The 13822-nt window shown below is 31.7% G+C and overlaps 1 protein-coding gene across 1 annotated transcript; it reads left to right on the forward strand.

The window, feature by feature from the left end:
- The first annotated feature begins 5402 nt into the window (after positions 1–5402).
- Positions 5403–6293, forward strand: LOC140991678 (RING-H2 finger protein ATL2-like). The gene has a single exon (XM_073461770.1). The coding sequence runs from the start codon at positions 5490–5492 to the stop codon at positions 6051–6053; it is 564 nt and encodes a 187-aa protein (XP_073317871.1). The 5' UTR covers positions 5403–5489; the 3' UTR covers positions 6054–6293.
- Positions 6294–13822: the final 7529 nt, after the last annotated feature.

A 13822-nucleotide genomic window follows, 5' to 3' on the forward strand; every position in this document is an offset into this window, starting at 1 on the left:
AAAATTTGCCTTCCAAATATTCATTATTGCAAAATTTTCGGTTCTCACATTGAAAACCAGGTGATACTACTGTAGCTAAGGGAGAAAATATTAGTCTTGATCAATGCATTAAAAATGATTTTTTTAAATAAAAAAAGATGCAAAATATTTTATATGCCTTAGCAGTGTGGAATATAATACATTTCTCAAGTTTATACACTTCAAGATATTATCTACATACTGATATGTTGACAGATATGTAATTCAGCCTTCAGGAGTTGACTATTGGATAATAATAAAATAGGTATCATGGTATCTACTGAAAATAAAGGATTACATGGTTACGTATCAGATGTCATATCAGTCTGAGATCATTCGGTGTACCGATTATGATTTTTTTGGGGACACCAAGATAATGTGAAAATTATGTTGGGCTATATGCATCTGCTGGCAGAAGTTTTCGTCTTGCAGAAGATTGCTAAAATGTCACATATTTTAACCTATTATGTCATGACAGCAGATCTTATAGCAAGTTGTGAAACATCCAATCAAGTTCTTGGCTGTTAAAGTAAGAGTCCAAAGTCGATATTCATTTATAAAGCACAAGATGAAAGTCATTATATACTATATTCCATCACTGACTCTAATTTTTTTAGGACGCTAAGATAGTGTGAAAACTATGTTGGGCTATATGCATATGCTGGCAGGAAATTGCGTCTTATAGAAAAGGACTAAAATGTTATTTATTATAGTCTGTTATATCATGACAACATATCTTATAGCATGTTGTGAGAAATCCATTCAAGTTCTTGGTTTTTAAAGTAAGAGTCTAGAGTGGATAGTCGTTTATAAAGCACAAGATGAAGTTATTATAAACTACATTATAGCAAATAGTTAGAGAGTATGAGAGAAAACAAAGGACTCTCAAGGTTAAACGTGTTTATCTAGAAATTCATACCGTTCAAATATACAAAGATATAAGTTATTATGTGTTCAAGTACGCTTCTACTTATTAATTTAAATTTCTTGATGATTTTGATGGAGTACCATTTTCTCGCACCCAAAACGTATCGGAAGTTCAAAAATTTTTGTTCGACGTTCGAAACATTTCTTGGGTGTCGTATGAACTAAAACATTCATTTGATATTTAGATCTATTTGCCATTGCATATTTAACGTTGGCTCCAAACTATCCCGGATTCTATGTGGAGATAGTCGATCTTGTAAATCCTTTCAGACATATCTCTCTCATTTCATTATAATATCATGTCCACAATCGTAGACATGATTTCTTACTTAGATCACACTAGAGATCTAGGAAAACTTTCCGTCGAGATTGGATCGCCACAATTTCAGAAATCTAGAGGTGATAGGGGGCGCACGGTGGAAGAAGTGTTTGGCCGAAATTTTTTCCAAAATTTAAGAGTTGGCCAAAAACTTAGTTGAGAGAAGAGAGAAAAAACTGTCTCATTTCATATAATATTTAATGAAATATTTATATGCTTTAATTCCTGATCACATCAGGAGTTCTTATCCTATTATGGTTCATAATCGTATATATATATATATTAATACATCTATACATACATATACATATGCACATGTATAGACATATATGTAAATTAGATAACACTTATTTAATTTCTTAATTATTTGTCAATTAAGTAATCAATTCCAGACCCCTTTAGAATATTGCATAAGAATCATGTACATATAATAGTAGCCACAATACTAACATGATTATTAAATTAATATATTTTAAATTTACTAAATAAATAATATTAACTTATTATAACATCGTTCGACGATAAGACAATGTAATATATCAATTATAGAAATATTGTTCATATAATGAAAATTATAAATTTCGGAAGTCAAAATTTCAAATGATCCATTTTTTGCATCTGCCAATTTTGTGAACTCCTTCACCAAAACAGAAAGTTTCACTCTCCGTACTCAATTAGCAGTTAAGTTAACTTTCACATATTTCATTATTGGAATAAACTTATAAACTCCTATATAAATATTCTGTTTGATCTTCATCAAACTACATTCATCAATTCAACTCATTAAACTTGATTATCTCAACGAGAACACAGAATTCAATACTTTTGTGACCCTTAATGGTTCATGTATACAGGTAGTTGTGGGTTCACAACTTCATGTGATTCAAAATAACATTTATTCTTATTAGGCTTACCCTACACAACTACATGTGATTCAAAATAACATTTATTCTTATTAAGCTTACCCTAATTAGCATAATTCTTTTCAACAACACCTTGATCAAGAATGTCATAACTCAATTCTGATTGCACTCATCGGATCATGGTAAGAACATCTAGTAGCATCGCCCCGTGATCTCTTAGATATCACTGATGATGCCTGCAAGAACCTTAAGTTATGGTTAGCGTCCAGTACAGTCTCTTCAACTTATATATCCCGATCTAATCTGCAACCATTAGTATATCGAAAGTTGCATATAAATTCGATAAAGATATGATGTATCTTTGAGTAATAGTAATATCGTATGTGCAACTAGAAAAACACTTATCCCTGAAACACATTTCTTGCTCTGGTCAGAGATTCTTTGTACTATTAACTCATCATATCACATAGGATATCTTCACCCGTAGGTAAACGGTGAATCCCCGGCTACAATGCATTTGCTCCTATGTATTTCGAAACTCCACTCAACATTATCACCCGATGACCCTTAATGGAGTTGATAAATAAATCAAAGTACATGATAGTACGCAGAGACTCTATGTTATCGCGGATCAAAAGACTAATGGTATACAACCATAACCGCGGACTATTCCACTCGATAAGTGATAATTACTTGGACAGTCTGAAGGAGGGTTGTTCAGTGCATCATCAAATGATCACTGATATGTAAGAATTGACATTTTCATACTCTTATCAATGAAATCTGACGTTTATATCACATATGTTAGCCTCAAGTTCAAGCGATTTTTATCTTTATTTTAGACGGCTGATTCAACTAGGAACCTATTTAGAATATGCGGCACACTTTCTAATGAGTTTCGTGATCTTAATTACATGGCGAGGCGAGCTTCATGGTACCTTTTGCATATTCAAAAACTTTATTTATGCAGCTTGTACGGGTATACAGATAAAGTAAATGTCATAATTGGATAAAACTGTAAATTATTATTAAAATAAATATTATTTTTGCATAAGAGTCAATAAAGCTCAAACCACAAATTGGCTCACTGGATACCTACTCAAACAAATTTAACACAAAATCCTCATATTTAGAGCACCTCCAGTTTGAATCTCTCCATCCCAAATCTCAAAAAGAAAAAAAAAGTTTAACTGAGCTCCAATCTTTTTTATAATGATTGAGCTCCCTGAAATGAGAGACGGATCTATAGTAAGGGGTTAAGTGATATTTTTTATGGATGACTCAAATAAGATATCCGTCTCACAAAATACGACCCGTGAGACCGTTTCACACAAGTTTTTGCCTTAGTTGATAGAGTTTGATATTTAAACTTATAGTTAATTAGATATATGTCTTCTGAGGTTTATCAAAATTATAGAAAGAACCAACTGTCTTTGAAAATTATGTATATCTTCTCTTCGATTTGTGTTAAGCTTTAAAATACAAAAAAAATTGTGAGACGATCTCACGAGTCAATTTTATAATACGGATATTTTATTTGAGTCACTCATGAAAAAATATTATTTTTTATGTCAAAATCATTACTTATTATTGTAAATATGAGTAGAGTTGACTCGTCTCATAGAGAAAAAAACCAAAAGTTTTTTTCATTTGCTTTACAATTACCCCCTCTTGTACATAATATTAAAAATATGAACCTTTAAAATTAATTTAAGAAAATAAATTACAAAAAAAAAATAATATTATAATAAAATTAAACCAAAATGAAATTTTATATTTATTATAGTTTATTCGAATTTTAAAGCTAAACTCGATAAAACTAAAACAAAATATATTTATAATTTGATTATTTTATTTGTTGTTTGCTTTTATTTTAGATTTTTGTTTAACTTTTCAATTAAATATATTAAAATAAAACTAAATTGAACATATTTCTTGAATACTCATTTGAGGGTAATCACATATATCTCAAGAGAGATTTTAAAATTAATGATAATAAATGTAAGTTTGATACACATTTGAGAGGAGATATATGTATTATTTAAATTAGCTGAATTTTTTTTTATAATTATGACAAATCTCAACATATATATCTATATTAAATTATTAAGTGTGAGACCTCTAGAGTAACTAACTTAGAGGATACCCAAAAATATTTAATTCCATAATCATCATTCTTATCCTACTAAAAACTTCTTCAAATCACTCCATATTTTACAAAGACGAAATCTAAACAAAAATTTCCTTTTAAATCGAACAACTCTTTTAAATTGAAAATAATTTTGTGTTCATTGTTTAGGATTATTTATTAAAATTAAAAATAATAATAACACATACAAAGCATATACATTTTTTACTAATATACAAAATTTAATCCTAAACTTAAATAAAAACGGACTCATACCCTCGTTGAACCCAAGCCCAAAATAATTTCTTTTCGGACTTTTGGGCCGAGTTTGAAACTTATGATACGAATAAAACTTGAACTACTAGTTTATCTAGCTAACATTATTTAACTCTTAGATTAGTAAATGATTTTATAATTAAAAAAACAAACAAACAAATAATTTGGAATTATAATAAGGACAATCTTACATTTTTTGAGAAATGAATTTACGTAACGTCTTATTATATATCATTTTTATTTTATTTTAGAATAGATATATTGTAAGCTGATATCCGTGAGGCGAGTAAACCTGGTCAAGATCGATTGAAAGTAATACTTTTGATATAAAAATTAATATTTTTCAATTGTTGGTCTGTTAGGAAATATGTGTCATAAAATCGACCCATGAGACAGTTTTATAAGAATTTTAATATTTATTTTAATAAAAGTTTGTCTTTAATATTAATATTATTTGTAAATGGAGAAAGGATGTGTATTTTTTTCTATAAAATATGCTCGATTCATTTAAATACATTGATTCTGAGATTTGAATAATAGTTATAGTATTTGACTAAAAGTCTATAATATATGTACAATTTGTTAAACCACAATTTGCAAATCTTAATATGCGATTATTGACACCTTTAGTTCATATCAACGTATACACGACAACAATTAGTCTCTATAACAACTATTACAAAAATATTATCTCAAACTGATGTAGAACTCTATTGTAATTCATTATAAACCATTTCAAATATTATTTTTTCTGACTCATGAGCTAACAAATATGGGTTTATTCGTATTATAATCTGAATTTTAAATAATTTTCTTCTAAATAATCTATACACCNGGATTTTCTAGTATGGGTAAAAATTGGACAGCTGACTAAATTTGAACTATCAAGATCTGAGTCGCCTCCATCCCTTGCCCATTTTTTGTTTTCGTCACCGGAATTCCCAAAAAGCCGGCCCTAATGCCAACGTCCGCCCATCGCCTTGGCGAACCGCCGGGAGTTAGGAGTACAAATTTGAGAAAATTCTTCCTCTTCCTCCTGAAATGTGTAATTATGGTGGTTATATTCTCCATCTTTCTCTTCTTCTTGGGCTTTGCTGCCATCGTCCTCTTGCACTTCCTCTTCATGTCCAACACCTTCCACCGCCGCTGCACCCGCTTCTTCCACCCCACTGACTCCGCCTCCCGTTCCATCGTATTCACTACCCCCACTGCCTTCGACTCACATCATATGCAGGTCCAACTCGTAAACGTAGTTTATAGTGCTGCAGCTCTTCAAAGAACCAGAGACTGTGCAATTTGCTTGGATTCTTTTCAAGAAGGAGACAATTGCAGCAGCCTTCCTGTTTGCAAGCACTTGTTTCACGCGAAATGTGTGGATAGGTGGATTCGGAAGAGGCCCAATTGCCCCATTTGCCGAACTGGGGTAGATTTGGCTTCTGGTTTACCCTGTTCAAGTATCAGTGGTGATGATACCTGGAAGAGGCTTTGGCCGATTGGTTTTGAGCAAGGCAATTCTCATTAGTAAAGTTTTTCTGTGGTGAAGGCTAAAAAGGGAAGAACTTTATGGTCCTTTTCTGCTAAAGAATTAGTATTGGTAAGTCCTGAATTTATTTGATATTAGTCTCTTTTTGTGTGATCTTTTCTTGTGTGTTTGTACATATGTTTCCTCCACCGAAATGATGACAGTTTGATTAGCTGAATGATGGTCTAGTTCAATAAAATACTATCGGAATCTTGCATACAAGTTCCTCTATCTGTTTATAATCTGAATGTGGTATTCAACTTAGAAACTGCTCGTTTTTTTATTGCTCCTTCATTAACCATAATCAGTAGCATTATGGGGGGGAATTTTTTCCCCTCATAATAGAAAACTTGTCAAACGGTCTGGTGATTTGATAGTTTTCTTATTAAATATCATCTTAATTTGTTAACTTGAACATGTTGCAACTGCCTGTGACAGAACCTTTAGTTTGTGAACCGAAACACAACCGAGGGATGATCACAAGCGTGGTGTGGTGCCACTAGTGATCATGTAAAAATGCGCGAGCAATCAAGATCAACTTCACGTTTTGTTGCTCAGAAATGTGTTTCCACCGGTCTTCATTGGCTTCTGATGTGTTTTTCAATGATAAAATTTCTCGGCTTCCATATCCTATCTTTCAGATTCTTTTCATAGCATGTTTTACTTCAAATGGCGCAGATTGGGTACAGAGACATAGCATTATGCATCAAGTAAATATGCCAATAGACATTATTGATGCAATGTGTTGAATCCGAATTTGTTTAGAAAGGTAGATAAAGGAAATATTGATATGTATAGAGCAATATAAAATCTTTTAGCTTGAATTTGATTTTTGGAACAAATCGCACAATCATTTGATTTACAAGTTCCATAGTATTTGGCAAGAAGAAATTTTGTTTTCGATCACTTCCTTGATAGCTAATATTCTTTTGGGGTGCTTGAAATGATAATATTTAATGTGCCTTTCTTACAATTTTAGAAATGTGAAATACTTGCCGCAGCATCTTAAATGAATGTACATTATACATGTTACTGTAGAGGATCCATATTGGTAGTTGGAGGAAATTCTGAATAACTCGGTTACAAGTGCAGTATTCTTACCTAGGAGCCTTTGTATTAACACCTTTTAGTTTATATTACATGCTAGAGTTGGCCTAAAGCTCCGTACCTGGAAGTTTCGGTTGACAATGAATTATCCGGCTTCTTTATTATTCTAAACAATCCATCATATTTATTTACTAGAATGAGAAACTCGTAGCAGTGTGGCCGCATTTTCAAGACTTCTGACTTGAATCTTCTTGTCATTTGGTTACTCCCTTGGTAGCTGATATATTTGTCACTTTCAAGCAATCTGTACTCCTTGATTCTTCCTCTTTATAGTTTGTATATGTCTGATCCAATTTCTTTTGATACATATGATTTTAGATTGTTTACACCACTGCATCCCAACTCAAATCACTGCCCAACTCGGCCATCTGAGACAAGATTGGGCATTCTTGCTTTTGTTCATATTGATTTCTTTCTTTTCTCTTGCGTAGCACCAATTACAGTACTTCCCATGCCGTAAAATGGCAAGAACTTATCATAAAATATTTAATTTCAAGAACTGTGAATCAAGGACTAGGCCTATCGAATATAATTATTAATTTCTGTATCTTAGATCTCTGAATTGGGTATTGTGGGTTAGTTCCAGGCACGGATCTAGGATTTCGACTACGTGGGGTCGCTTATAAAATACATAGAAAATATTAAAAGAGAAAATATAAAAATTTCATTGGTTATATTCAACTAAACATAAACAGTACGTTTTTAAAAACAATATTTCTAACTAAAAGGAATTTGACTTTCTTTGAAATTTTCAAGGTTTTCAATAATAGCATCTATACAAATATTTTTAGTGATTTTTCTTTCAATAAATATCATCAATACATTCGAGAGAAAATCATTATCTATTTTGCTCCGAAGTCTAGTTTTGACAATATTCATAGCTGAGAATGACAATTATGTATTAGCGGTAGAAATTGGAAGAGTCAGCACAATCACGATCACTCTAAAACAAGGTCATATGTAGCAGCTTTTTTAGTCTTCACCAACCATCAACACAACTCGGAAATGATTGAAAGACTTTTGAGTATGACCCTTTGAATACATTATGCTCGTAGTGCTTCAACTGCATATCTAGCCGTTCTTTTTTGTCACTGGTAAAATCTTGTGGATAACAATTTTCACCAATTTTCTTATATCCGGATATCTCAATGAATCACTTGCATTTTGAGGATTTAAGGCAGAACTAAGCATGAATAACCACATCACATCTTCACTAAATGCACATTAATTTCTTGCATTTGTGAATCTATCGTGGCATAAAAAAGTCTACTTGATAATGATACTCAATGGTGAAATTGCCTTGATGACGATGGGCTCGACTTCACCTATCAACAAACTGAGTACTAAAATCAGGAACATCAATATTACGAGCCATACAAAAAGATTTCACTTTTTCAAGCAAATCATCCCATTTCTCATCCTTTAGATCTTGAAATAACTTCTTTCTTCTTTTTTTTTTTTGTAGATGACACTAGCTTGAGACTTACTTTGCAATATTTGACAAAGCACATATGTGATCTCCATAATCTTGTGCATTAGATGCAATATAAATTGCAAAATCAAATGAATTAATTTCATCATAAACAAACGTTGCATCTGCTTTTTGGGAAGGAAGTTCATCTTCCATAACTTTGAGCAATACAGTACATGTAGCACTAAACATATTGATCAAGCCTGATAATGATATAAAATGAGAACTCCAACGTGTATCAACTGCTCGTTGTAAAGTACATATCTGATTAAGTCCACACACAGTCTGGAGTTCATTCTGTGTGAGCTTCATGCAATTCATCATTACGCTTGCACGGAGCACCAACCATATTAACTATGAAAGTCAATTTATCAAAAAACTGATGAATGAGAGTTACATTACTTGCTACCGCAACAAGAGCCAACTGCAATCGATGGGCAAAGTAATGAACATAATAAGCAATCTTACAATCTTTTAGAATCTAAGCTTGCGATCCATTGAACTCACCCCTCATGTTGCTAACATCGTCTTTACCTTGACCTCCAAAATAATAATTTGGACATCCAAATTGTAATGACTCAAAGAAGAATATTTAGCATTATTTAATTTCAAAGTTGTCGTATCTAACACATGAACAAGCCCAAAAAAATGTTCGAGTATGCATCCATTTTTATCCACGAACCTCAACACTATAGACATTTGTTCTCTGTTTGACTCATCACGAGCTTCATCGATGACTATGTGATACTTGCTAGCTAAAATTTCTTCACAATTTACATTTTTTACTCTCACTGAGAACATGTGAAATATTTGCTTTTGAATATTATGGCATATGTACTTGGAATTTTTCTAAATTTTTTCTATTGCATCTGAAAGCTCATCATTATACAAGGCCACCACATTAAGAAATTCAAGAAAGTTTCCACGATTTGATGAATTAGAGCTCTCATCTAAAGGAATGCCCTGGAGCGCAAGCAACCGAACTACATGTATGGTTATAGAGATATTATCGAAACTAAATGAATTTGATCGTGTTTATTACAATTTTTATATCGAAATGTTGACTTGACGTCGGAAAATGATATTACTTCAGCACTACACTGAAAATGACCGAAATTACGAAAAAGTGCAAATTTTGAAGTCCACGTCAGACTTCGCCGTCAAGTCAGAAATTAATGTACAAATTAGTTACTCTGACGTAAATAATATTGGACAAAAACCATACTTTGATTAGATAAATGACCAAAATATCAATTCCGTCTAAATTACATTATCAAAATGACTATTTTTCTTATATTAAATTTCTTACTTCCGGAATTGTCTTATTACAGGCCTTGAATTGATCTTTTCCACTTGAAGAATGATAATGTATTATTTGTTGATCCCACGTACAATAATTTGAAATAATAAATATGAAAATAAAGAATAAATTAAACACCGAGATTTACGTGGAAAACTCCTAAGAATAATTAAGGTAAAAACCACGGGTAAGATGAAAAGAATTCAACTATAATATTTTACGGTGTGCAACCACTCACTATGTTTTCAAAGAGAACACACAGTCTCTGAATACAAGAGAACAAACATCTCACAAATATTATAGAACTAATAAGAGAAATAAGAAAACTCAAGATGAAACTTGAGAATAAGATGATCTCAACTGATGGAGGAGAGCTCTATTTATAGAGCTTCACTGACTTGTGAATGTGAGAAATCAAATATCAATTGTATTTGCCTTCATCCAAATTTGACAAGTAATGCATCACGTTTTCTTTGCTGCCTCATTAATATTTTTTCTTGATTATGTACCTAGCTGGCCCCATTTTGCCGACATAATTCCCACCCGATGATAAGAAAATCATAAGAATTTTTTAATCACAAAGTTTTTAAAAAGATTTAATATGGAAAAAAAAAAGTTCAACATTTTTGGTTAAAAAATATGTTTGTTGCAGCTGTACTAATTTGAGAATGACGAATTTCTCAACGCTGTTAGTTATCTCGAGAGAGAAACGATGAAACAATAATCTACTTATCAATTTACGGTTTTAATCTACTTATTTGCACTTTATATATATATATCAATTCATTGGTGTTAGGCACATCAGCAATTCCCGATTACGCTTCATCATTTTTGTGTTACATCAGTACTACAATGAAAAGTTGCCTAACTCCAATGAACAAATTATTAATTTTTTTTAAAAAAACGTGCAAATCAGTGGATTGGGACTTTGAATTAATCTATAAGTTGATCATAAATTTTAAAAAAAATAAAATGTATAAGTTATATGACAAAAATGTAATTTTGTGCCAAATTATCGGACTTTGACCTCACAGGTGTTACATGTGAATGTTTCTTTTTCGTCCCTATTGCATTAAATTTATTCGATGTTTCCCGTATGATCGATTTAATATGTGAGATTAAAATTTAATCCACCCGGTTACAAAAATATACTTCCAACTGTGAGTATATAATTATTTGAATCATCTTTATATGAATCACAAAAATCGTCTCATAGGTTAATTTTGTGAAACATAACTCCTACACGATCCTACCCATGAAAAAAATATTGTTTTTATGCAAAAAAAAATATATTACTTTTCATTCTAAATATAGATCAAGTCAACTCATCTCACGAATATAAATTCATAAGATTGTCTCACATTATGCCTAGTATATGTCGTACTTCTTATGTCGTACTTCTTAACGGGTACCTGGCCCGATATGGCCCCAACTACTCAACTTTCTATGAGTTTTAGGCCTGACTAAAACTTGACCAGCTTTACCTGGCCCATGCTTGTTTTCGGCCTCCATTGATGAAAAGTTGGCCCGAAGTATATTTTTGTCTTCATTTTTGCCAAGCAAATTATTGGGCCTAGGTCAATCTATTCACTGGTTAGAATTCTGGTCCAACTTGACGACAACTTGTATCAAGGAAATATTTGAGAGAGTGTACCAAAATATGACATAATGTACATTTGGTTTATTTCTTGATTTTAATTTAATGTTAATACAATTACTTAAGCTAATTACAATGGGTATCATGGATATTACAAAAACTCATAGTCTATGAAGGACAAGAACTTAACACCAACGAGCTTTACGACGCCGTTCAATCGGGTCGAATCGATATCCATCCCCTTCAAGTTTTTAAAATTTTCGTTTAAAAAGAAAAAAAAGGGTCCCTTGAGTTGTGCACTTTTGAGGTGAGCCTGCATGCAAGAATTTGCTTTGCAAAAAGATGTTTAGTTTCTTTGTTTCTCAATTCTTTTCCTTAAAAACAAAATCATTCAATGTTATCTCTAACTCTTTAATCTTCCCGGATGACTTGCTTTTGATCCTCTACAATTTTTTCTTTCCCCTCTTTTGGATCGATGTGTGCCTTTTGATCCCGGAATAATTTGGAATCAAGGTTCCTTTTATGTATTTAGGATATGAAAAGACAAATTAATAGGTCCCCTTTGAAACTAATTGATCAATAATATGCAAAAGTAAACCAATGAAATTAAACTTTATTTTACTTTTGCATCCTCAAATATATTAAATCACATCAATCAAAAACAAATAGTTTGTCGTATAAATATCGAGAACCGACTGATGTTTAAGAATCAGCGGATGAGAAACGAAACTCATGCAAGCTAGTTTCAGCTCAAGTAGAGATTAATATCATTAACTTATCATATATTATTAATTTATATACATCATTAAGTCAAGAGATAATTTTAAATTTTTTTTATAAAAAAAAGTTAACCCACTTGCTTGAAAAAAAAAAACTAACACGTAATTCATCAAGATTGGAACTCTATCCCCAAATATTAGTACCATATTCTTACCTTGTAATGAGAGATACAACTTTATCCTACGCACTTATCCATTTCACGTGGAGATATATAGCTAGCAATCTACGGTTAGGATACCGACCAAATTATCTCTTCTCAATTCTAACATTAAATTATAGACATCTTTCAGTCTACGACAAATTATTTATCTATCTTCGACATTACATCACATGGATTTCTATTATATTGGTGAAATATTTGATATGCATGTCACATATTTATAAACTAAGCATGTCGCTAAGATACAATTATGAGAGCAATCGACACGTGACAGTTGTACTGTTTTACGGTTTAAAAGATTGGATTTGCAAATTTATCAATAACTATAGGTTTTGGTAAAACGACAAGTGATATATCATAATAAACAAACTTTTCAAGTAGATTCCTCAATTATATCCAGATATCGTTCAACGCTGCCAAGGAAGAAATAATATCTGATAAACATTGAAATTTTTTTATTATGATAGCCATGAGACTTTAGGTCCACCTTTCAAATCAAATTATCTGTCAATTTGGATAATTATTCTTAGATTTGTTATCCCATCAAACCTTGCAAAGTTGCAATAAAATACATGAAATATGGGCAACAATTTTAATTAATGGAGTCTGAAATGTCTGTTTGCTTGGATTGGAGTCAACATACCTTACCTAATTAGTGGGACATATTCTGTTGAAAATGAACGAACGATCTCTTCTGGGATTAGAAAATTCTCGATAATTGATCTTTTCTAAGTTTTGGGTTTAAACTTTACCTTTTAATTTTGAGTAGGTCTCTTGTGAACCGGTATCACGAATCTTTATCTGTGAGACGGGTAAACCCTATCGATATTCACAATAAAAAGTAGCACTCTCAGCATAAAAAGTAATACTTTTTCATGAATGACCCAAATAAGAGATCTGTCACACAAAATACGACCTATGAGACCGTCTCACACAAGTTTTTGCTTTTAATTTTATTCCTCTTCATTGAAAAAATATTGATAAAGAAATTGTGTCCTTAATTAGATATCTAATTTCTGACTTCTTTTATTGGATAAATTTTATTTTATAAAATGGTTCCCAAGCGGAGGCAGCTTCCTAGGAAAGAGCATTGAACAAACAAAAGACTTTGATAAGGATCGAACATTATAATAATATATAAAAATGAATTTTCAAAGAAATAATAATATAAAAATATCAAGAAAAGTAGGTGTGGTTGACCCAAAACCCTAAAACGTGGCGAGGATTATTTCCATCCAATTTCCACACAATTCATTGAGAAAAAAAGAGAGATATGGAGATAGGTGGGAAGTCGCTATTGAGATGAATCACGAGATAGGTGTGTACAAAAAGGACAACATGTCATTATCCTCGT

This window comes from Primulina huaijiensis, chromosome 13 (assembly GCF_012295235.1).
Source record: "Primulina huaijiensis isolate GDHJ02 chromosome 13, ASM1229523v2, whole genome shotgun sequence".
Lineage (NCBI taxonomy): Eukaryota > Viridiplantae > Streptophyta > Magnoliopsida > Lamiales > Gesneriaceae > Primulina > Primulina huaijiensis.

Bases quoted from the DNA above. Each gene is read 5' to 3' on its own strand.
- LOC140991678 (XM_073461770.1), top strand. From the start codon at position 5,490: ATGCCAACGTCCGCCCATCGCCTTGGCGAACCGCCGGGAGTTAGGAGT.